Genomic DNA, 25,346 nt, shown 5'->3' with positions numbered 1-25,346 from the left:
ACAGCCCAGAAGTATCCTTTATAAGAAGAAATCAGAAAAACGAATTCTTTCTAAAAGAATAGGAACACCAGCTGGAGGTGTAGCTCAAGTGGTAGAGCACCTGCCTAGCAAGCACAAGGCCCTGAGTTCAAACCTCAGTAGCACCACCACCAAAAAAATATATTATTAGCTCTATTTTTATTTCTGTCTAAAGAGTACATTTTGATTAGGTAGAAAAAAACCCACTTCTTTTTCACACCGATAATCTATAAAATGCAAGAACTCTATAGTTATTTGTATTATTTGAAAATATTTTCATTATTGCTCAGTAAAACCCAGTGCCTACAATCAGAGCCAGGGTTGTGGTATTCATCAGCATGTTGCAAGGACACACTGGGGTAACCAGAGGCTGATGGGGACACTACTGGCATGAGTCCATTGGTGCACTTGACCTATCAGTTACTCCAGTGTAGACCACACAACATCCCAATCCTAGTCTGGCAGGTCTTCAGATGTACATATTTACCTTTAGAAACATCAGGACTCCATTTTCCCCAGTGATTCAGTATACTGTAAAATTTCCCTGTTGGATCTCTAACATCCACTGAAATCAGTTGTCCAAGGCAAGGGGTTCAGCTTACTCGTGAAGGATGTGTTTCCTTGAACATTTCTGCAGTCCCTCCAATTCAGTCATTCCGTCCAGTAGACCCAGAGATACAGATGCAGTATCTCAGGCTACAACTTTGGAAGTAAAAGCCACCTAAAGATAGGAGGCTTCCACAGAAATGGCCATGGTCCAGATTAGTTGTGGGGTGGTGGTCCAAAGAATAATATAGAGGGCACCCTGAAAATAATGTCATTAGAAGAACCCCGGGATCTGCTGAGAGACCATTGCCACCCCAGGACCTCTCTTTTGGCATAGCGAATGGGATCTTGCCTTTATGCCCTCCTAATTGCCAAGACCCAGACAGCCCACTACAACTGTAAGGAAAAGAAAGCATGTCTGGGCTGGTTCCTCATGCCCCATTTCTGATCATGGCCCCACCCAATATGCCTCAGAGGAAGAGCCCTCAGTATTTAGTGATCAAACCCTGAGGGTACCCACAAACCTCATGAATACTAACTCTGTAAGTTTAGGAGAAAGTACTTAAAACATGACACAGCAGTAAAGAAAAACCTCCTCTTTGTCCATTAGAGAGTTGTTGGTGAACCGTGGGTGCCTGCATGCTCGTGGGTCATTTCTCTTTCTGGTTCCATTAACCTTTGGGAAGTTACAGTCTCATTTGGAAAGTGAGTCATATTCATGAATGCTTCTAAACTCTCTCTGGTCCCCCACAAAGTAGCCTGATTTGACTTCTTTCTGAAAGGCAAAGGGTTTCTAGTCAGTCACTTATTCAGCTCAGCCTTTCAGAGGATAAAAAGAGAAATCCTATGCAAATGCCACTCTCCAGTAGTGGGAAAGTAATTTTATGGTTGACACAATATGCTAAATGCAGGAAAACAAGCTAGCTCATTGTTATCCTAAACTGTAGGCACCATAGACGTTTGCAAAGGCCTGGATCTCATTTGGTGAACAAGGATCAGTGTGTTGTGGTGAAGTGACTATGCTCCAAACCTTAGCCTAGGTCTCAGTCCTAGGATATATACATAGACTACACCAGGTCTAGCTGCCCACAGATGGCTTGTGGAAGTCTACCTGGTGTGTTCATTCATTAACTTTGGCACCTGTGCTCACTATAAGGCCCTACAGTTCCTTGTTTTGTTTTGCAAAAAGAGGAAATCATTACAATATTAAAATTAACATTTTACTTCCCCACCCCCCCTAAACTCCTTGAACACCTGCAAGGAGTTTATAGTCTGAGGATGCAAGGGAAAATAGCATTTGAGTCTGGGCAGCATCCCATCAAAGACTTAAGATTTTCTCACCTACTTTTTTATTTCCCTCCTGTACTATATTTCTTGTCTTTTCCTCTCCTGACCAGAATGTATAGGGCATATGAAAACTGTCCTCCAGGGTCTCCAGGAAAACTTTCTGCACATTAAACTGGAGAAATTCTCCCTCCACTGGAAGACTATTGAATTCCTAAGCCACATTCTGCCCCCCAGAACAATACAATCTGAATCTCAGCAAAGCATCAACAGAAAGGATGAATGAAAGATGACTTCTAGGCTTAGAGCCCAAGAACCTGGGGAAATGGATGTGTGTTGGAGGGGCTGGGGGCACCACCTACTGAACAAGTAGATAAAGGGAGCAGCTGGAGCATGTGAGTTACCAACACATGCAGTCAACCAAAAGGCCTTGGAGATGTGCAGCTGGGACTCAGGTGGAAAAACAGGGCTAGCAACTGAGGCCAATAGGAAAATGGGACCAGGAACTAGAGAAAAGGTGAGATCAAAAGGAATTAACCTAGAAGGTAACACACACGCCCAGGAAATCAATGTGAGTCAACTCCCTGTATAGCTCTCCTTATCTCAACTAGCAAAAACCCTTGTCCCTTCCTATTATTGCTTATACTCTCTCTACAACAAAGTTAGAAATAAGGGCAAAATAGTTTCTGCTGGATATTGAGGGGGGGGGAGGGGGGGGCGGAGTGGGTGGTAAGGGAGGGGGTAGGGTTAGGGGGGAGAAATGACCCAAGCCTTGTATGCACATATGAATAATAAAATTAAAAAAAAAAAGAAAGAAAAACAGGGCTAGCAGTGTAGCTTTGGGAGCCTCGAGCATAGAATAAGGATTAAAAACATAAACATGGGCCTTAGGGAAAACCAAGAGTAAATAATGAGGAGGTAGGATTGTGGATTCTCTTGGAAGTTCAGAAAGTTTCAAGAAGGAGAAAGGAAATAAGACAGGAAGCCCTTGGACTTGGCAAGAAAGAATTTACCAGCTTAGGAAAGAAAATTTTCTATAGAGTATTAGAATATAAATGCTAAAAAAAATAGAATTTTTCTCATCCAACCACCATCACCCCACCCCCACCCCCAACCTCACCTCTGTTTAAGAAGTTAAACTCTGCCTTAGTGAGTCGTCTATGAATGGATTGCCCTTCTGACTAATAGAGCCTTTTGGCAAAATCTTTCTTCTTTTACATTTGAAAAACAAGTACAAAAAAAAGTGAGGTTTTACAAACCTCACTTTACTCATCTATAAGCATCTAATTCACAATTCTTTGATGTTTTGTCATTGACATCAGTGAATATTTTGGAGGAAAACAATCAGAAAGGGTTTACAGAAGTCTAGTTGGGTTCATTTCACTGATTTCTCCTTTTGTGACTTTGAAACCGTCTGGCCTTCACTTCATTGTCTGGGCTTTTTCAGCAACCAGCTCTTTCATGCCACCCTCATACTTCCACCTTTCCAGAAGGAGCTTCCTGAGTAAGCATCAGCTGCTTCCCCAGTGCCCTTCTCCTTTGACTCATCCTAGTGCTTCTTAGCCATGTGTCCCACAGAGGCCAGGACTTGGTGTCTTCTCTGTAGACCTCACCCTAGCTTCTTCTCTTGGTATGGGATTGCTCTGCAACCCTTCACTTTGAGAGTGTCGTTAGGCATTTCCTCATGTCATGAGGCTATGCCAGTCCCAGGGTAACAGAATTTTAACTGAACCTCAGGCCATTCTGAAATTCCATATTAGTGATAACACCAAGGTATGGCACTTCCCAGCTTAGAGTATGTAACTGAGAAGAACGTCTGCTCAGTTCCACTGGGAAGAAGCATGTCCTAAAGCTGCAGTATGCTTTCTGTTCTTTTCCATTTACTGCTAATCATTTGGCAAGTAAGCTTGCTGTCATTTAGGGTTGCAGTAATGTTCAACATTTTAAAAAAAGAAAAGGAAGGAGAAGTAGACTATTTTGTATATGTACTTGCAGTCATTTAAAATATAACCATTTAAAAGTGTAAATACCGCTCCTAGGCCATGGATTGTGTTTAAGGGGGGAAAAGAAAAAACAGGTGGCCAGATCTGCTGTGGGTATAGTTGCCCGTCTGTGGCCTGTGAAACACACTTGGTGGCCATTTACATAAGGCCCTAGATGACTGCTGCCTATGAATCTCCTTTCCCCACATGCCTTCAATGCTCCATGCACAAAGACCTTTGTCCTCAAGTGCAGACTTACTCCTGCCCCGGCCTTTGTTCATGACCTCTCCTCACCTGGACCCCTTCCCAAGGGGCCTGTCACAATGCAACCCTCAATTATACAATTATATGGCCACCAGCCTTCCTGTGAATGCTAGCCCTGTTCCAGGATATCCATCAAGCCTCCCCATTCTGTGTTGCTTTCCTTTGCACCTGGACTATGGCGCCTAACCCATCCTCTTTTGTAAGTACCTGACTTCGCAAGACACTGTAGGCCTGCTGAGAGTGCCTCATCCATATCATGGTCATCCTCACTAGCCTGTGAGGTAGTTATTAACATTCCCATTTTACAGAAGCATCTCAGGCACAGAGAAGTTAGGTAAGCTGCCCAAGGGCGCACAGCAAGGAAATGGCAGAGTTGGGATCCAGACTAAGACCATCTAATGGCAAAACCTGGATTCTAACCACTGTGTCACATATAGCAAGCACTCAGCAGAATGGAGTGTTGGTGTTGAATTAGGGTGCCAGACTTCAGCACACAGTTTTGCTTGCTGGTAAGTAGCGGTTAAATTTGACACCATTGATAGGTTCCAGCTGCCTGCTCATGGTTGACTTAGCTGTCTGAATAAGGACCGGCCTTCCTGGGAATCCAGCTCACCTTGGTTTCTGGTGTGCAGTCTGAGGTTCAGTGTTTATCTCACAGGGGCTTTTCTCTCAGTGGGTGCCTGACCACTTTGCTAAGAACTGGCTTTGAAATCTTGCCATGGGGACAACGAGGACACCATCTTTAGGTAGGGATGGGCAAATCAGGAAGAACCAAGAGGAAGTCTAGTCTTGGAATTTATGAGCTTCCCTAGCTAAAAGTGTAAATTTCAACTTACTTTTGGTCTTTTGAGTTTGTGGTGAGTTTTAAAGAGTTGCTCTTTCTCTTAGAAATTCAGCACACCTTTTCCGTTCACTAAGAAAGATTGCTGAAGACCTTTCCTCCCACTCCTGGAGTCTTGGTGTAAGCTTTGTCTTTTATATCACTTAGTGTGGCTTGGTAGGGCAATGAAGATTGAGAGCCACACCCTTCTACCTGCTGCCAGCACAGCTCATCTGATCTCAGAACATCAGCAGTCCTAGAGGACCCCACAGGGCACCACAGTGAGGGACAGGCCATGTGTGAGCTTGAGTCTTCTGTCACGGTGTGGGAATTAATGGGTGTCATTCCTGTGGCCTCATCCCTCCAACAGACAGGTACATGTGTGGTAACCATGGCCAGAGCAGAGAAGCATCATAAAGTTTTCTTCAGCCCGTCTCTCGGGTGTTTAGAAGCCAGGTTTGTCTTTCAAAGGCTGCACAGACATAGGCTTGCAGATGGGTACCTTGCTGAGACAGGAGCTGTCCCCTGTTCAGCCCAGAGGGACCCAGTCCTGCCGCAGGTGGGGCAGTTACTTGTCCTGTGTCAGGACAGTGTTACAGACATCCACCTCTCTCCTCAGTTGATAGGACAGCCGTGTCATCTGGGCACAGTCACCACCAGCACCTGCTCAAAATAGTACACAGGGCTTTACCTCTTTCTGGAGTAAGAAGTGTTCTAAGACCATTCTTTATCTATCCCTGTTCTCCGTACAGTCCCAGCTGCTGAAATTTTAGACCTTCAGCTCCTTTCTCTCAGTGTTGTTTGTTTTTCTGAGAGGGCCTCTGAAATCTGCAGCAAACGGGCCGGTCTGTTTAATTTAAACGCACCGCAGCAAAATGGAGGTAATTGTCCACTTAGGCCATCTGCTACCTGGCGGGTGTCCCTGAGCTGAGGAGAGGAATGAAGACTGAAGTGTCCTCCATTCTGTTGCCATGATAACAGCCTGGCTTGAAGTTTTCGTGGGGACATGGGGGAGACCTGTTTTGATGCCCTACAGATGATGTTTGCTCTCGGCATCAGGCTTTTTGCCACAGGCCTCTCGAGGCTTGCTTACCTGACTGCAGTGTGTACGAAGGAGAGAAAAAAAAATTCTTACCTGTCCCACTAGAGAAGGAAGAGAAGGAAATGCATTTACTGAGCCCCTACGATACCAGGCACCGCGCTGGGGCTACCCAAAAGCAGCCAAGAACAATGCCGTGTTGTTTCCTCTGAAGACAGTGCCCTTCCCTCTGGGCCACTGGCCTTCCGGCCAGGTTCTCTACCTTGGCATGTAAGTCCCTCTCTACTCAGATGCAGGGCTGGGGAGGGATCACTGTCCTCAGCTCACCTTCTCTGGCGTTCTCTGTACCTGTTTTAACTCCAGTAGTGGATCTGTGTTCTAGACAAGGGACTAAGTCATAATCCTTGCATTCTCCTTTCGGACATTGCTCATTCTTACTGGAAATTAAATCGACTCTCCCATAGAAAACCTTGGCTGAGCTAGGGGTGTAGCTCAGTGGTAGAGCTCTTGCCTAGCATTTGTGAGGCTCTGGATTCAATCTCCATGAAGGAAAGGAAGGAGAAGGGGGAGGGAAGTAGTGAGAAGTCTTGACCAATATCCCACATGCTTTGTTTTTTAGAAGACCCGGGTGCCTTCCTACTGATTTGTTTGTGACCTTGTGGCTTCCCTAGGTCTCAGTCTCCTCCTTAACTATAAAATGAATGTTGGCCTAAAGTAGACTATTTTCCTGGGTCATAATTTCCACATACTTTTCTCAGAGCCTGATGCACAGCTTTCTCAGATTCTGGGAGTCTTTGCTGACTTGAAAAGTGAAGAGCCAGCAGTCTAGAAAGCTGCTCAGACTGGAATGTTTCTCCAGCTCTACATTTCCTGCAGAATTGTGTCCAAACACAAGGGACCTCTGTATTCAGAAAACCTGAGTTACAGGGTACTTACTGCGTTTGGTTATTGGCGAAGCACATGATTGGCCTATGCTACACTTGAGCCTTAGTTATAGGGCGTATTGCATGATTCCACTGTCTTTGTGTCAGGAAACTGAAAACACAGTCTCATATTGTAAAGCTTCCCTTCCTTCCCTGCGATAGCCCCTCTCCTGGCAGCTGAAACCCAAGGTTTGTGGTAGGTTTATACTCGTCCTATCCCCTTGGAGCTGCCTGACTAGCTTCTCAACCTCTGCAGATTTCTGTGTAGCTCAGGTTTCCCATAATCCCAAGCTGCCGGCTGGGTGTGCCCCAGCCTTGCACTGTACTGCTTATTCTGGATGGGTGTTGGCTAACCTGAGCACCTGACGGTCTCCATGGAGGGGCCTGCCTCACAAACCAAAGCTCAGCTGCTGCAAGTGCAGCATCTCATGGCAGCTCTTGGTTTCATCGTCTGTCTGGCCCTGCCTGTCATGAACAAAGAGTGAATAAGTCTACCAAGACCCCAGGTGAGGCTCCACAAGTGCTCTGGCCTGCAGGGGCTGTCTCAAACTGTGGGCACCATGCACGAGCCTTGTGCTCACTTCGTTATTCGCATTCTGAAGCTAGCCTCATCCTCTGCGTAGCACCTGCTCCCCGCACCCCCCACGTCAGCTTCATCTGCTCAAGGACTTCATGGGCAGCGTCTCTGGTATTGGCTCCACTCATGAGGAAGGTGAGTTGTAAGTAGCACATGCCATTGTGTGACCCTGAGATGGCTGCAGAGCCTTCAGAAGCATGCCCTTCCCTGACGGTTGCTTCAACTGAGATCAAGCTAGGGTCACATGGCATTTCTGAGATGAGGGTGAAGATCATAGGTCACAGGATTTCATGTCTGAAAAACACTTCAGTGTCAGCTAGCTGGTTCTCCTCAGTTTACAAGGAGGAGGCTGAGCCCTAGAAACAGTAGGATGTGTGGACTGCACAGTCAAGAGAAGAAGCCAGGCCTCCAAATTCTATTCCATGTCCTGTCACTGACTCCTCTGGCTGCCTAATGTTTACCCAGGCCAGTGAGAAGCATTGGGATCGCATCTCAGAGCCTGTAGCCTCCCTCCTTCCTCTGGAAGCACAGAAATGCTATTAGGTTCCTAACAGTACTTGACTGAAGAGGCTGGGACTTTCAGCACTGGGACATGCAAATGGACTCAGGGTCCTTGGCACATCCTCAAGTTAGGAAGTGTTTTTCTGTTATCTCTCCCTGCTTTTTTTCTCATCCATGGGCCTCTCGGCCTGTTATGAGGACCTCTGGTCCTGGTGCTTCCCAAATTCCTCCACCCTTTGTCAATCAAATGCCCCTCTTATGTGAGTGTCCACTAATGTATTAAACAAACAGCAGCAGCAACAAGCCCTGATGTATGAGTTACCTGTTTTGTACAACACATTACCACAAAATCTGTGGTTTTGAGCAAATATATCGATTACCTCACAACTCCCGTGGGCCAGGAACCTTCCGCTATTTCCCAGGTGCTTCAGCTCAGGGTCTCTGGCAGCTACAGTCATGGTAGCAAGGCTGCAGAATTCACATGGTTGTTGGCAGGGTTCCTTTCCTCGTGGTTTGTTGGAATGAAGGCCTCCAGGCAGTGCTGTCTGTTAACTGGGAGCTGCCCTTGGTCCCTCTCCTCAGGGCAGTTCACCCAGTGGCAGCTGGCCTCATCAGAGCACAAGCAGAGAAAGAGATAGACAAATAAATAATCACTTTGTAACCTTGTCCTTTTCTTTTTCTTTTCTTTTTTTTTTTTTTGGCAGTGCAGAAGTTTGAACTCATGGCCTCTCACTTGCTAGGCAGGCACTTTACCACTTGAGCCACTCCCCCAGCCCCTATAACCTCACCTGAGAGTGGCATCCATCCTGTTTGTCTAGTTCATTAGAAACAAGTCCCTACTTACGCCCAACCCATATGCAGGGCAGGAGATTACACCGGGATATGAGTGTGGGGGGGGTGTCCATTTGGGGCCATCTCAGCTCTGGTGACCACATTTAGTTCACATGAAGATTTTCCAGTGATGGATAGATTTCTTACTCCCTGGAGCTTATTGCCTACTGCGTTCCTACTTCGTGTATTACTGAAGAGAAGGGGTGAGAAGTTGCTCCTTGTCTCTTAACAAGCGCGCTGAGCACAAAGGCGCAGAAGATGAATTTAAGGAGTAGGACAGTGCTGGGGCAGGAGAGATGCTCTATGGAGCATTTCAGGAAGACTCAGTCTCAGTCTGGAGGCGGTGACAGTGAGAGTGACAGCAGCAGGAGCAGGCGGACAGTGGAGGGGAGTGGTGCAGCTGGAGGACAGAACATTCACTGTTAGCACCTAACAGCAAGAGAGGGGATAGCCTTTTCACAGATTGCAATAACTGTTGCCAGTCCTCTTGCCCTTTTGTCAAAACCACCTGATGGTGAAGTCAACTGACACCCCTGCATTCCTCATCCAACACTAACAGCCACTAGACTTCCTGATCTTTGGCCTTGAGTGGGCTGAAGCAGGTGCATATCAGTGGGCTATACTTTGTGTCTTTGACTTGTCCAAGATGCCAGACTGGCATGACTTTGCCCAAACCAGAATTCAGTGAGCCCTTGTTGGCTCTGTTCTGGTCAATCCAGTAAGATCCTAGATTGAAGCCAAGAACTGGAGTATGAGGCCCAGGAGGAAAATTTCCCTTTCCCAGTGGTCATTGCTTTGCTGTTTCAGCTGCTGTGAATGAAAAGAACTTCAAGAATCTTACATTTCTCTTCCTCACAAGGCATTTCTGGGCAGTGACCCCAGGAAAGGGTCAATTTTCAAGCTGATGGTGGGCGGAAGGTTCCACTTTCCAGTCCTAGAGTTTTAGCCATATGTGGCTGCCCATCTCTCTTGTCTCATCCCCATCATTATTTTCATATTAAAACATTTGCAGAGGTTTAGTTTCATGTTCTTAAAAAGCAGCTATGTATTCATTTTAGGGTCTGTAACTTTGCCCTGAAGGTAGTAATGCCTGCCCAGATCATATGGGGAACATTTGGTGAGGACTCACCATGTGCTTAATTCTGGGTAGCCCTCTAAGGGGATGAAGATATCTGTCATTTGGTGAAGTGAGTTTGGATTTCGTAGGTCACTTTTTTTTTCTGGGTCTAGTTTCCATCTTGAGTTCTTACTCTATCTGAACTACACACTTAATCCAGGCATTTCCAGTCCAACTCTGGAGTCGCTCCCTCAGAAAGTCCTGCCCCTGCCCCTGACATTGTTGCTGGGTCAGGGACTTGCATGGGGGGACTGTGGCCTCAGTGGAGGAGTGTCCCTATCTCCACGTTGATGGGACAGCACAGTCCCATCAGGTCCCTGGTGGTGGGCAGGCCTGATTCTCGGAGGCAGTACTCCCAGCTCCATGGCTGAGGCATCTGAAATTCACAGTTCCTCCAGTTCCCAAGGTCCATCGAGGGTTTGACTCCTCTGGGATGAGAGACCACTGGGGTTATGGCCTCACCATTAAACCACTGTCAGCTATGGCAAAACCATTGACCACAGGGAGCATGGGGTGTTCACCTGGGCTGTTCAAGCAACCTGGGTGGCCCATCTTCTTCCTGCTTCCTCAGACCCTGGGCTCTACCAGTATCCACTACTTTTCTGATCGCTCACATTCCAAGCTTAGGTCATAGGACTTTCCTGAATCAGACTCTCTTGCCTTGTCTGCATGTTTTCTCCCTTCTCTCCCCAGCTTCCTTATCTTGTTTGGACTGGGACTGAAACTGTTAGGCCTTATGCCCAGAAGGCAGCATGTTTAGACCTTGGAAATCATGAATTTTGTTCATTATTTGCCCAACTCCTGTAAAAATGACCCCAAAGCAGGGAATGATAGTGACTATATGATAAAAGGTAGAAGAGTCCCCAAAATACACTGGTTAATATTGAGTATTGTTAACTGGTCAAAACAGGACTCATAATGCATTCATAAACCAACTAGGAAGAAAAGACACATACTCTGAAAAAGTGAGTAATAATAAAATGTTTTGTAACCACTGACAAAAATAGAACAGAGCTATGTCACAAAATAGAACATATTTAATCGCCGATGGAAAATTATTACAAGAGAGAAACAATTACAAAATACTTTTATTATCTTTATGTAGCAAAAAAGAGTATCCCATAATATGTGTGTGTGTGTGTGTGTGTGTGTGTACACTTAATTAATCCAAGTTAATGGACTTTGGGGTTGCTTCCACTTTGGGCTACTAAGCTGTTGCCAGTGAACATTTGTGTATGTTTTGGGTGGACATATTTTCATTTCTCCTCAGAAATGAAATACTCAGACGTGGAATGTTCTGGGTTATATGGTTAGGCTTATGTTTTAACATATTAAGAAACTGCTGAAATATTTTCTGAATCAGTTGTATCTTTCACGGTCTCATCATTGCACAGAAGTGGGTTCCCCTCTTCTGCCAGTCTGATTGCTGCTCTTGGTGGACGATAAGCTGTGCTGCATCGTCTTCAGCTTCCTTTTCCCATGACTTCTCGTGTTGAGCATCTTTCATGGGATCACTAGGCTATTTGGGCATCTCCTCTGGTGATATCTTTCAAATCTTTGTAATTGGGTTGCTTGTCTTATTCTTGAATTGTAAGAGTTCTTTGTATGTTCTGGACACAAGTTCTCAGAAATAATTTGCAAATATTTTCACCAGTCTGTGCCTTATATTTTTATTTTTCTTTCTGGTATCTTTTTATAATAATTTTATTAAAATACAATTCATATACCATACAATTTGCCATTTTAAAGTGTAAATTTAGTTTTTAATGTATTCACCAAGTAGTACAATCATTATTAACATCAATTTTAGAAACACTTTGTCAGCCTCATAAAGAAAGCTCACACTCATTTGATAGTTATTTCTCATTGTTAAAATACCCTACATCAGATAACCACTAATCTATCTGTTGTCTATCTCTATGGATTTGCCAGTGCTGAGCATTTCACATAAGTGGAGTCATACAATATTGATCTTTTGTGATTGGCTTCTTCAACTTAGCAAAATATTTTCAAGTTTCATTCATGTTATAACTCCTATCAGTATTTCATTCCTTTCTATTGCCAAATAATATTCCATTGTATGGGTACATCACACTTTATTCCATTCATTCATTGCTTGGTGGACATTTGAGTTGCTTCCAGTTTTTGACTGTTGAATAATGCTGCTGTGAACATTTGGATACAGATTTTTATGGGAACATATGTTTTTGTTTCTCTTGGATATCTATCTAGGAGTGGAATTGCTGGTCATATGGTACCCAAAGTTTAACCTTTGGAGGAACTGCTAGGCTGTTTTCCTAAGCAGCCTGTCCATTTTACATTTCTACTGCTGTGGGGGCGGGGAGGGGTCCAATCTCTCTACCTCTTGTTATTCCTGTCTATTTTACAATAGACAGGTGTCTCGTTGTGGCTTTAATTTGCATTTCCCCTACTGTCTAGAATGTCAAACATCTTTTCACATGCCTGTGGGACATTTATGCGTCTTCTGTGGAGAAATGTCTACTCGGATCCTTTGCACATGTGACAATTAGGCGATTTGTCCTTTTATTCCTGAGTTGTAGGAGTTATTTGTATGTACCAAATACAGGACCTTTACCAGATATATAATTTCAAGATTTTTCTCCCTTCATGTGGGTCTTTTCATTTTTTTGTTGTTTTTGTCATTTTTTGGCACTGGGGACTAAACTCAGGGCTTTGTGTGTGCTAGTTCTCTGCCACTTCAGTCACACTCCCAACCCTCTTGCTTTTAGTTAATGTTTCGGATAGGATCTCACTAACTTTTGCCAGACTAAAATCCCCCATCTCTGCTTCCCAAGTAGCCACCACACGTGGCCCATCTTTTCATTTTCATCGTGTCCTTTGAAGCACAAAAGAATTTAAATTTGATTATGTTTAATTTGTCTTTTTTGTTTTGTTTTAGAGTTTATACTTTTGGTGTCATTTCCTAAAAGTCATTGCCTAATCCAAGGTCATAAAACTTTCCCCCATGCTGTTGTCTAAGAGTTTTATACTTCCTACTTTCACATTAGGTAGTTGATCCATTTTGAATTGATTTGTCCATATGGGATTTAATAGTGTATTTTGGAGAGCTAAAGTTTTTTTTTTTTTAAGATAAAAACTGTACATTTTGGGGGATACACTGTGGTGTGTCAGTACATTTAACATTGTGTATCTGTCAACTTAGGCTATCCATCATTGTAAGCATTTATCATTTCTTACAAAAACATTCAAAATCCTCTTGTAGCTGTTTTAGCAAAAGTTTTTAATTTTGACAAAAACCAGTTTTTCAGTTTTTTCTTTTACATTTCTTGGTTCTAGAGGCAGAAATAGGGAGATTCAAGGCCAGCCCAGGGAAAAAGTTCACGAAACCCCATCTTAACCAAAGGCTGGATATAGTGGCACCTACCTGTCTTTCCAGCTACACAAGGAAGAACGAATAGGAGGATCCAGGTCCAAGCTGACCTGGGTGTAAAGTGAGGGCCTGTCCCAAAAACAGCCAATGTAAAAAGGACTGGCAGAGTGGCTCAAGTGGCAGAACACCTGCCTAGCAAGTGCTAAGGCCCTGAGTTCAACCCCTGCAGTACTACCAAAAAAAAAAAGAACCAGGGTCTTACACCAATAATGATAGCTACTCAGGAGGCAGAGATCAGGAGGATCACAGTTCGAAGCCAGACCAGGCAAATAGTTCACAAGACCTTATCTTGAAAATTCCTTCACAAAAAAAGGACTGGTGGAGCAACTTAACTTAGTGAAGGCTCTGAGTTCAAACTTTAGTACTGCAAACAAACAAACAAACAAAAAAACCCTAAGATATCTCTACCTAACCCAAGGCCCCAGATTTTTATTATTTTTTTGTTAAGGCATTGCTGATTGAATTTAGGGTCTTGTGCTTGCCAGGCAAGCACTCTACCACTTGAACCATGCCCCCCGTCCTAGATTTTTTTTTTCTTTATGGTTTGAGAAATTTTGTTGCTTTAGCTCTTACTAACCATAAGAGCTATGTTTCATTTTTGAAGGTTCTTTTGGGGGGGAGGATTAATATGGTGTGAGGTAAAGGTCTAAGTTCACATTTATGTGTATTGTAGATTACTCTATCATTTAGTATGCTCAATGATAAAAGCAAATTGCAAAATATTATTTGCAGTACCGTACCATTCATGCAAAATTAAAAAGCATAGATATATGTTATTCAGTTATACATGTGCACATATTAAAAAGTTTAACTCCAAAATCTCATAAAGAAAAGAGGAAGCCTCTGAAGGGAAAAGAGGAAGGAGCTGGAGCTGGAAAGAAAAGGTCTTCAGATTTATCTGCACTGTTTCTAGGTTGAAATAAACTTGACACAGTATTAATAACTTCATTTGTGGTTGCTTCTGATGTTATACCTTTTAGTTTTATGAAATTTTTTTATTTCTCAAAACAAACATACACACACAATTCAGATAAGAACCACAGAGAGCCAGGCATGCTGGCACAATCCCGTAATCCAAGCACTCAGGAGACTTAGGCAGGACCCTGTGTAAGGAAGCAAATAAACAACAAATAGGAACCAGAGAGAGCAGACCATTTCTTCCATTCATCGCCCACATGCTGCAGTACTAAGGTGATGTGTTGTGCGCACAGTCTCCCAGCCTGTGGGAGATTCTCTCTGTAGGGTTGCTGAGCTGTAGCCCATTCTAATACTTTGGCTTATATTTTCCTAGTTTTGCTTACACAGAAAACCAGTCTCTATGCCACACCAATTCCCCTGGCTCTGACGAGCAGCAGAGCAGGACTGGTGGAGTGGCTCAAGTGGTAGAGTGCCTGCCTAGCAAGCATGAGGCCCTGAGTTCGAATCCCAGTCCCACAAAAAAAAAGAGAAAAAACCACCATGCAGCAGAGCCACAGGCTCTGGGAATTGCCTTTGACTGGAGTTTCCTTCTTCTACTTATTTTATCCCATTGCTTCTTTAAAACTATGCCAGGCCTTCACAAGAGAAGTTAGCCTCCTATTTAACATGTGGCCATTCTCATCTGGTCCCCAGAGGTGCACATGACAGACCTCACTAGAACAGGTACAATGTGACAGTCCTGCTGACCTAGTCCATGGAAAGCACCCTGCAGCTGAGCTCCTAACCCACAACTCAGGAGTGCCTCTGAAGGTGGGAGCTGCTGCCTAGACAAAGGCTGCTGCACTTGGAGCCTCGGGGTTGTTCCAGCATCCGCCTCTGGCAAGCTGGACAGCCTTACAGCCTCCTAGGCTCTCGTACAGCCTCTTGCATGCTCTTGGCTCTTTTCTCTCCTTTCTTCTGTAAAATTCATATAAAAACATACATGCTTTCTACCCCCAGGTTCTTGGGCAATGAGAATGTGTGTGAATGTGCCTACACACATGAGGCTGTCTGTGTGTTAGTTCTCCCTAGTGGGAGTCGACCCCTGCTAGATCCTAAAGTCAGCTGCTCTGCCCAGTCTGTCCACCTGAAGGCTTTGCCTCCGCTGCTGGCTGCCTCTTTTCCTACCATTCTTAGCCTGTCCTTATGTTGCTCTCTCTCCCTTCCTCTCTTGACCCATTCCTTCTTCCTTTTCTCCCTTTCCCCAGGACCGGCTGGCTCCTTCTTTTCAAACATGATCATGTGTCATGGTTCAAACTGACTGAGAAGGGCTTCCCTCTTCCTTAAAGAGGCCAGACACTTGAGGTGACATGTTTGCTCTCTGATCCTTCCAGGCTCAGGCCACAGGATCACCGCACACATCACCCACCCACGGAGGTGTCCGCCCCATGCCCATGCCTGTCCGCTCCGTATCTGCTGGCTCCACCCCCACCCACTGCCCACAGGACTCGCCAAGCGGAGTTGGGGGAGATGTGCAGGAGGCCTTTGCACAAGGTGAGTTCCTAGGCTGAGTCTAATAGGGAGCTGATAAGGTCAGAGCATGTACAAGATTGCTGTTGAGATTTTTTTTCTGGTTCCTTACATTTTGTGTGCTGGCCTTTGATATCAGATTTATGGGATAAGTAAGTCATGTACTGGCCCCATCTCAGTAGGTGGGCAGATCTTCAGTTGGAGGGAGGTTTGCAGGCTTCATATTGTGCAGAGAACAGGCCTCCTGGCTTCTGTGCTCTCTGCCCTGAGTTAAGGGAAGAACCTGGCCCTTTGGGCTTCGCTTCCTCCAGAGGAACTGAATGGAATAACCCAAAGTCATGCACTTGGCCTAGAAGGTCTGTAGAAGAAGCAAAAGCAGGAAGAATGGTACTAGACATAGGGCCGCTGAAGGTCAGTCAGCAGGTAGTTGCCACAGGGGCCTGCAGTCTTAGTAATGGGGAAGGAAGTCTTGAGCTGGCTCAAGACACAAGCAGGAGGAGGTGGTGGTATTGGAGAATTAAACCCCCTAAGGCTGCTGGGCACCTCAGGTGAGGGAGGTTCTGGAATCCCACTTTTTTTGGTACAGTGGCCATTTGAAGTGTGGACCTGACACAGAACCCTACTCTCCAGATAGAGAAGACAGATGGTGTAGGAACAGTGGGTTTCCGATGTATGGGGAGCAGGTGGAGCTGTGCCGGCCCCATCTCCCCTTAGCTGTTCTGCACCTGGGTCCCAAGTCATCTGCTGGGTTCTCCTCTCTGTGCCCACCCACCCTGCATCGCCATCTGCTCTCACTCTCCTCAGGTACGAGGAGAAACCTCCGCAATGACCTGCTGGTGGCTGCTGACTCCATCACCAACACCATGTCATCCCTGGTGAAGGAGCTCCATTCAGGTGAAACCCAGGGCTCCCCACTGGCCTCCATCCCCTTCCTCCATGCCCTTGCCCACCTCACCTCCTCCCTGCACTGGCAGAAGGTCATCACAGGCACACACTGTCATTTCACTGCACAGTTTTGCATTCCAGGAACACAGGTGATCTTCACCCAGCGTGGTTCCCTCCCACCCGTGATCACAGAGGGACAATTACACATTTAGATTTATCTTAAGAATATGTCTGCTGGAGAAAATGCAATTCTGAATTCTGAATTCAGCTCTGCAGCACAGCCAGAAAATTCAGTTCTGAATTCTGAATTCACTCACTTTTCTCCTGTCTGCGATCCGTCCACAGTGGCTCTCTAGCTGACCACCGGCTCACTCTGAAGCTTCCCAGATGCTACAGCAAGTCAGCACCTCCATGCCGGGCCTTCTCCTCCTGCCCTCTGCTCTCTCCTATTTGTTTCAGTTTTGAAATCCTGTCCTCTCCTCTCCTTTTATTCATGACCAGGCTCTGATTTCACCTGAAGTTCGTCACCTGCTGCTTCCTTCGCTCTTCATGTTGAGTCTTACCTGACCTCTTTTCTCCATCTCTCTCACTTAGCCACTGCAGTGCCTTCCCAGAGACGTCTGCCTCGAGGCCTTTTCCTTTTCTGTTAAACCCAGGAAAGACAAAACCAAAGCCTTTGGGGAGCCATCACCCCCACAATTTCCATCAGTAATGAAGCCACCCAACACTTACAAGTTGTTTTCCAGCGGTGGGATTCCCATGTGACACGTTAGAAGTGAATTCCCTTCCTGAGTGCTTTAGTTCCTTACACCAAAGGCACATCTCTTTCCCCTGTCAACTAACACAGTGCTTAGCCAGGCTATTAAATAAAAGTCAAAGCAGTTTTCCAGGAGCTATTCAGACACTTTGGAAGGCAAGCCTAGGTGGCTCCCAGCTCAGGTCGGACCAAAGTTCTCTACTCCAGGAGCTTTATCAGGCCCCTCTCCATCTGGCCTGCAGAAGCACAGCCCCTCTCCATGCACACACATAAACTAGAGAGGTGATGGTTTTGGGGATGCCTTCACAGCTGATTACAAAGTCCCTCCCCAATGTAGCTTCCTAACAGGCCTCCCTCCCACTTTTAGAGGGAATTTCTTAGGGGAGTTTAGGAAATGAAGTACACTTGTGCATTGTGGCCACTTGTTAGGGCTTATGCAAAAGAAGTGGCTTGCGTTCAGCACAGTAAGATAAGAATGTGATGCAGTTGAAAGTAACTGAGCCTCAGTAAACAAAAAGCATAGAGGCCAAATGTCTTCACAAAAGTTAAATGTTTATAGGGGCACTCAGCAGTGTTTCATAATAAGAAAGGATTGTTTTAACAAAATTATGTAATGTCATTTACAAGGTACATGAGAACACATTGTCCAGCCCCTTAATTTACAAATGTGGTAAGTGATTCTCAGAATACAAAGCCAGTGCTCTGAGCCCACCCAGAATGCCTTTCCCTGACGCTCCTCTCTCCCAAGCACTGAAGCCCGCGGGTAGATGTGGACTAAATCCACAGGTGGCATGGCATCCCACACAATGCAGAAATCAGTGTTTTTTACATGAGAAGAGCCAGTTTCTCAGCAAGTGAAAAACCTTACCAACACCAACATATCTTCACTATTTCCTTGACCTTGGCTTCTCAAGGTTTTGTTAGGATGAGTGTAGATATCCAGATTGTCTTTTCATACTCTTTTCAGGGTCCACATGCCACACATACCCATAGCTTATCCTCCCTCACCCTTCAAGAAAAATTTTCACAAATTCCAAAGAGTCCTAGAGGTCCATTAATCCAACTTGCTCCCCAATATTCAAACAGTCTTCTGAATATTTCCAACATGCTCATTCATGATCAGCTGTAATCACTGGAAAGTGCTTCCTTACTGGGGAGCCTTCCTACAGCTCATTTACCCTTGTTCCCCTCTAAAGCTGCCCTGGTCCATCCGGACCCTCCTTTGCAGGTCACCTTCCAAGTGTTTGATGGCAGATAACATGGCTCTTCCTACGTCTTCTCTTCTTTAGGTGACTCTACCCAGTCCCTTCAACCATCCTGAATGTGACCTGATTTTCACTCTACTGTCCTGTTTGGCCAAAGCAGGATGTGGCCCAGTCCTCCAAGGCCCCAATTCAAAGTGAGCATCCAGTGCTGAACACACTGCTGCATATCACAGGGGCTTGTCCCTGTAGAGCACGGGGATCTGTGGCTGCCCTTCAGTGGGCCTCTGAGAAAGCAACCTTACATGGCATTAGCCATTCCTCCTGGTCACTTGGCACAGTACAGTCAGTTTGTTCTCAGCTAAAACCTCTAGTTTCAGTTTAGTCCTTTTTTTTTTTTTTACAGAAGCCAGTATTAATCTAGGTATTCTTCCATCGTATACTTTTATGGTTGCTTTCTTGAACCTGAATGTACGATATCAGGGGTACCTTAGTAGATGTCATCGCCTAAGGAAAACAGGTCCCCCACTCCCTCCCTAATCATCAGAGAAGCTAGTAGCAAGCCAGCAGCAGGTGACTGATACCAGGCTGCTCTGCTTCTTACAACCTCAGGGCTCCCAGGCTCCCATCCAACAATGCTGGGGCATGGACTTCACTGGGCACAGAAGAAGCAAGTTTATGCCCTTTGGAGACTGCAGGCTGTGAGCTGTTGGTCAGTCTCAGTTACCCAACTCACCCTCCTTCCATGCTTGTGCTGGCTGAATGCTTACTGGCCTCCTTGGACTTGTTTTCACAGCAGAGGAAGGTGCAGAGGAAGAAGAAGAGAAGATGCAAAATGGGAAAGACAGAGGTAAAGGCAGCTGAGCAGGACCCCTAGTTTGAATGGGAGCCTGAACTATAGAGCCCTTAGAAGCCATCATCCTCCCGCTTTGTTTCTGCCCTCCTTCCTGCTGTACCTTCCCCATACCTGCAGCCCTTATATTTCCTTCTGTCTGCTTTTTCAGCTTACAGCCAGGGGTTACCTACAGGTAATAACAGTTGATCAACACAGGCTTCCTGATCTCCTGATACCCTGTTAGATGTTAGGGATTCAGGAAGTAGATTCAAGCAAGACACAAAACATGACCCCCTTGCTTCAAGGAGGTGATAATCTAGTTAGGAAAGCAAGACCAAGGTATGCAAAGTAAGTGGGAGATAAAATGAAGCAGCAGAAAAATTAATCGTAAACTGGAATGTATAATAATAATCGTGTCTGAAATGCAAGAGATTGTCATAGACTGGAATAGCCAAATGGCTTTGCAGCTTCCTGGAAGATTGAAAGCAAGAAAGAAACATGTCAACAAGGGACAGTAATACTTTCCTAGTTTTCTTATGCATAAAACCTATTTAATGCTTGTTATGTGGGAAGAGTACTATGGTCAATGATTTTCACGTATAATCTTATTTTAGCAGCCTAATTGGCAATAGGAAATAGGCTCTGAGGGACTGTCATGGAGTTCCTGAAGGGCAGGGTTGGCCATGAATTGGGTCTTTCTGACTCGACTTCATGCTCTTGATCTTGGTCCTTTGGTGCTGTGATGAACAGATAGCACAACTCCCTTGGGATATTTGAGAGTTAGCTGTACTTCCTATGCCACATTAGTCTGTGTGCTGCTGGATTCCTCCAACATGTAAGTGCCCAATGCAGACTTTTGGTCCGTTGGGTTGGTGTTGTATTCCCAGTGCCTGTCACTTAGTAGGGTGTCAGCAAATGAACCTGTGTAAGACTGTGAACAGGGTAATGTGATAGAGAGCATGGGAGAGAGAAATGGAGCAGTCAGTCATCCTCAGGAGGTGAGGCAGGAAAGATGGGGAGGGCCCAGTGCTGTCTCCAGTGCCTACTGAGCACAAGGTCTGTAACAGCCTTCTCATTTGGCTTTGCAGTCCCAGGAGGGGAAGTTCTAGATAAAGCTCAGAAGTGTGAAATAACTGGACAGGTAATAAATGGTAGAGCCTGGATTCACTCCAGGAATCTCCAACTCCAAATCCCATGTGTTAGTCTGAGCAGAATGCGTAGACTAAGTGAAGTGTACAAGTTGAGGGGAAAGCACAAGCAAGGAAGCTGTGGTTGGGAGGGAAGCCCCTTGGGATGGTGGCTCTAGATAATTGTTTGCTGGTATGGATAAAAGAGAGAAGTCTTTGAGGTCTCAGTGGGCAAGGAATTTGTCATCAAGGGCACTGAAATTGCCAAGGAAGCAACTGGGAGGAGGGGAAGACATTCTGCAAGTGCAGAAACCATCTTGTGAGTTGTGAGCCAGAGCAAGGCCTGTAAGAAATGGATAATAGCTGGAGAAGTCTCAGCAAATGGCACACCAGACTGCATGGCCAGCGTCAGAAGCAGCAGTTGTTCAGAGGCCCAGGATGTAAAGAACAGCATTCCTTGCAGAGAGGAAGGCAGACGGGAGGGCCACAGAGCAAGAGGGGCAGGGGAGACACACAGATAGATTCCCATTTTCGTAAACACATGCCCCAAGCACATACCCCTACGCATCCTCCAGCCAAATCCCAGCACTCCTCTGGAATGTCCTTGGCTGAAGACATAACAGCTGCTGTGTTGGCCTCCCTTCCCATGTGCCCTCCCTGCCCTAGTAGCTTCTCCCAGGCCTCCTCAGCTTTCCTCCACTTCCCCAAAGCAAACCTAGGGCTCTGCCCCAGCCACTCAAGCCTTGCCCTGGCCATGGACTCTGGCCCTCAGTGCTGGTTCAGGTCTGAATGTCGGCCATGTCTCCCATAGGAATTGGAAAACTACCCCAATTCCCCTTGGCCCAAGGGCTTTCTGTCTCTGCACCTGACTTGCCCTGGTAGCATCTCTTCTGTCTTTCTGTGCCACTTCCCCTTAGTCTCTCCTTACCCTCTTTCAGTGCACATACAGAACTTCTTTTTGTCTCTGTGACATCTTTCTGTGGGAATGCCTGAAGTTCTACTTCTGTGGCTTTTCGATGTCATCCCTGAGGGCAAGAGTGTTAAGAGCTGGTGTGAGAGATGAGTTGTTTTGTTTTGTTTTGTTTTTGTTTTTTAATGTTTGATTCTCAAGATTGCGTGGGCACTAGGATATGTCCCAGGTACAGTGTAGCTCTTATGTGGGTGTCCTTACAACACCAGGTGTTTGGGTGTATGTAGGCATGAGATTTTATTAGACTGACCTAGCACTAACTATGGTCACTTGGTCACTACTGCCAACCAGAAAGAAAGAGGGAGGGAGAGAGAAAGGGAATCATTTCCTTTATTTGGGTTGAAATCATGCTGACATAATATAAACATAACTTGGGAGAGCGCCCTATCCAGCATACATGGTCTGCTCAGCACAAAAACTGTGAGGGCCAAATAGGCACTTTGGAAGAATTCTGACCAAACTTTTACATTCCCCAGCCACGTTCGTCCCTGCTCATGCCTCTGCCTGTCTCTACCTTGACTCTGGCTAATCCCAGAGAATGCTGCTGCTGCATTGGGGTGCCCTTCCTACTGTGCATCAGCTCACCCCTCACCCCAAGTGTAACCAAGCCCATAAGAATGAGGCCTTCCCCCATATTGCTCTGGCACCCTAATTTCAGGGCCTTGTTCAGTGCTCCTGGGTCCATTAGAGTCTTTTCTCCCAGAACTGCCTTCCTGGCAGTTGGGGGTGTCAGTCTAGTTTGCACCCGCAAAGGATCCCTGATGCATGTCTGGATAGCAGTGGCCCTGTGAGAGCATACCCAGGTTCTTGAGGGTCCTGTGTGAGCAGGAGCTTGACTGGCAGTCCTAAGCAGAGGTGCTGCTGAAGAGGGGAACACAGCCCAGCCAGAAGCACTCGTTGGCACCTTGTTCACTTCCAGAACCAAATGGGCCTTACCCCCAACCTGACTGCTTCTCCTGAGAAGCATTTGTCTCTGCAGCTGTCTGTGTAAGTTGAGTTGTTGCTTGCAGATAACATGACTCTACCCTGTTACCGTGCCTTGTCAGGAAAAGTCAGCAAAGGGGAGAGACAAGTCCAGAAGCCCCTGGACTGGGTGGGTCAGGAAAGCCCCCTGAAGAAGATGTAGGGGCTGAAAGGAGCCTAGGTATGACCTCTCTTGTTTCTGCCCATGCTGCCACAGGTTAGTGGAGGAGCCGGACCCAGAGGAAGCTCTGGTGAGTATACTGTGGTTTCCCCACTCCCCACTCCCCACTCCCCACACTCCTCTCGCTTCTTACTTAGCGTGCTCATTTCCCCTTCCCTTTGTTTAGTCACAGGTCCCGAGCCAGAGCAATCCTAACAGGCTGATTTACAATTAGAATTTTCTTTCTTTTCTGGCGGTACTGGGGTTTGAACTCAGGGGCCTCCCACTTGTGCCCCAACCCTGCCACTGAGCCTGCTTTGCTGTTACCAGGCTGTAGCCTATCTTATACTGCATGTCCCTGGGCTGGCCCTAAGGCATGGCCCAGTTTCACTGACACACCACTGGCGAAGCAGGTGGCAGAGGGCCAGCCGAGAGTGACCACCTCCCGGGGCTGCCTCTGCCTCCTGTGCTCCTATTCCCCACTGCCACTTGTCACCCCACAGCCAGAGTATCCCAGAATCTTGTTACCCTGCACTGTCTGGTGCTGTAGCCCCTGACCCATATACATGGAGCCATAAAGGATCACACAGATGACAAAGTAGACCAGTGTCCTGACTGAAATTCCCCTAAAGAACAGAGGCCCCCACAGGCTGTGCCCACTGCCTGGGGAATGAGTCTGGCCCATTTTCCCATCTTGAAACCTCAGCTCATTCTGTTCCCAGCTCCAAGATACTGCAACTCCTGGTTCCACTCTAGAAGGAGGGGAGTGACGGACAGCCAGTCAGTTCAGGGGCACAGTCCCTTCAAGTGGAGCAGCCATGAGACTGACCTTTACTTGTAGATCTTTTCTGTCTTCCCACCCCTCCATCTTATTTGTAAAAATTAGGCATCGCCTTCAGTTGCAGATCTCCAGGGCAGAAAAGCCAAGGCCACAGCCCCTACAATCCAAAAAGGCACTTTCTCAGACCCTTCCAAGCCATCCTGGAACTGCCTCCAGGCATTCCAACCTCTCCCTCCTGTCTGTGCCAGGCCCTCCCTGCGCCCCCTGCTCTCCCCTGCAATGGCAGCCTCACATTAAGTGGGCAGCACCAGGCTGCACGGGCTCATGTGCAGACTGACGAGCACAGCCGCGGGGCTCAGGGTGAGGCTTCTCCCTTGATGCTGTGCACATGCAGGTGAGGCCCTTCCTGCAGCAAGCCTGGGCTGCCCAGCCAGCTGAGGAAGTCAGGAACTGACTTGCCTGCCTGCAGAGCCTGCCCAGGTCCTTCTGTCCCCAGGGCAAAGGGATGGATGGGGTGGAAGGGAGGTGTGTGAGCGCCACCTGGCCTGCCCCTCTTGGTGCACATAAGGAAACCAAGGCCCACATCCAGGAGCTTGGTGCCAGAGCTGGAATCAGAGCTGGGTCGTGTGCCTCTGACTCCAGTCCTCTTTGACTGGAGTTGGGAGAGTCCAACAGAGTTATAGGAAAAGCAAAAGACTCAGTTCCATGCCTTCTCCAGCCCGCCTCCGGATTCACATGCACTTCTGCATCCTCTGTGCCCTTCTCCCCCACAGTTCTTCCCCAGAAACCACCCTATCCAAACCTGGCATTGTGAGCCCAGTTCTTTCTTCTGTGGAAGTACTTCCTGACCCCATGACATCAGCAATGACTGCTGAAGACTCCTGGCCCCATCAGAAGACAGCTCCTTCACCCCGTCTTTGAAAGCTGAGTCCCTCCCTGTTGACCTAACGGTCCTGCATCTGTTTAGCAGCCTCCCTGTGAGCCCACAGCATGCCGGTGACTAACGGTGAGTCTGTCTTGTGCAGGCACAGAGGACAAGGAGCAAGCTGGCACCAACAAGACGAAGGGAAGGTCTTCCCCCAGAGGCACATTCCTATCCATCTTTCTGCTGCACACCTGGACTGGGCTTGCAGGCTGCCAGACGTCACTCCACCAACAGGGAGAGGGGAGCCAAGCGGTGGGAAGTGGAGGGGGAGCTGCAAGAAGCAGCAGCTGGTGGGCCTTCCCCTGCATAGCCTTGCATGTACTAGCGGCTTCATTCCTCCCCTCAGGGCATGGTCTCATCTCTGCATCAGGAATTTACCAGGAGGTTGAAAAGAGAAAAGAAAAAGCGCTAAGCCCTTGTGTGTTTATGACCTGATGGATCTGGCGCCTGGCCAGCACGCGATGCGCTCCTTAGTGTGGGGGGCACAAGTTTCCTCCCTACCTTTGACCTTTAAAAACCAACAGGTCTTCTTCCGCCTGTGCAAAGAAAGCATCAGGCCTTGCTCAGTTCTACAGACATTCACACCCCAGCCACAGTGCTAAAAATAGCCTCCTTCCTTTCTGATGAGGCCTCCGCCAGCACGCGGTGCAATGCTGCTGCTCTGCGGCCAGGAGGGGGCAGCGGCACGCCGAGCGCCGAGCTGGGGGCGGCCGCCAGGGGGCGCACAGCCTGGGCGCTGCTCATGCAGTCTCCCCTTGGGGGTCCCATGCAGTCCGGGCTCACGTGATCATCAAGTCCAATTCATGGTGATTTTCATTTATTTTTTTTTTCTGTTCCCTGTGCTCCAGGATGTTATTTTTAGTAGAAGAGCAGCTATAAATATTTATAAAGGGCAGTGACTGGAATGAAGTGAGAGGCCCCACAGCTGTCTCAGTGGCATTTCCCCCTTCCACCTCTGCAGACCCCTGCCCCTGGCTTTGAGGTGCCATGGCCTCCACAC

The 25,346-nt window shown here is 46.9% G+C and overlaps 1 protein-coding gene across 14 annotated transcripts in view; it reads left to right on the top strand.

The window, feature by feature from the left end:
- The window catches only part of Dtnb (dystrobrevin beta), a 269,435-nt gene extending 244,885 nt beyond the window's left edge, over window positions 1-24,550 (top strand). For 7 of the 14 annotated variants that reach the window (XM_074049317.1, XM_074049314.1, XM_074049321.1 and 4 more), the window contains 5 exons: window positions 15,606-15,765; window positions 16,546-16,635; window positions 19,382-19,435; window positions 22,698-22,731; window positions 24,447-24,550. In XM_074049317.1, the coding sequence (XP_073905418.1) occupies window positions 15,606-15,765; window positions 16,546-16,635; window positions 19,382-19,435; window positions 22,698-22,702 (309 nt within the window). In that variant the 3' untranslated portion in view covers window positions 22,703-22,731; window positions 24,447-24,550. Of the gene's footprint in view, window positions 1-15,605; window positions 15,766-16,545; window positions 16,636-18,672; window positions 18,783-19,197; window positions 19,360-19,381; window positions 19,436-22,697; window positions 22,732-24,194; window positions 24,420-24,446 lie in introns of those variants that run through there. The other 7 variants (XM_074049324.1, XM_074049318.1, XM_074049325.1 and 4 more) reach the window with 5 other exon arrangements.
- Window positions 24,551-25,346: the final 796 nt, after the last annotated feature.

Source organism: Castor canadensis, chromosome 12 (genome assembly GCF_047511655.1).
Source record: "Castor canadensis chromosome 12, mCasCan1.hap1v2, whole genome shotgun sequence".
NCBI lineage: Eukaryota > Metazoa > Chordata > Mammalia > Rodentia > Castoridae > Castor > Castor canadensis.
The sequence above is the reverse complement of the archived record's forward strand: the minus strand, read 5'-3'. Positions and strand labels throughout refer to the sequence as shown.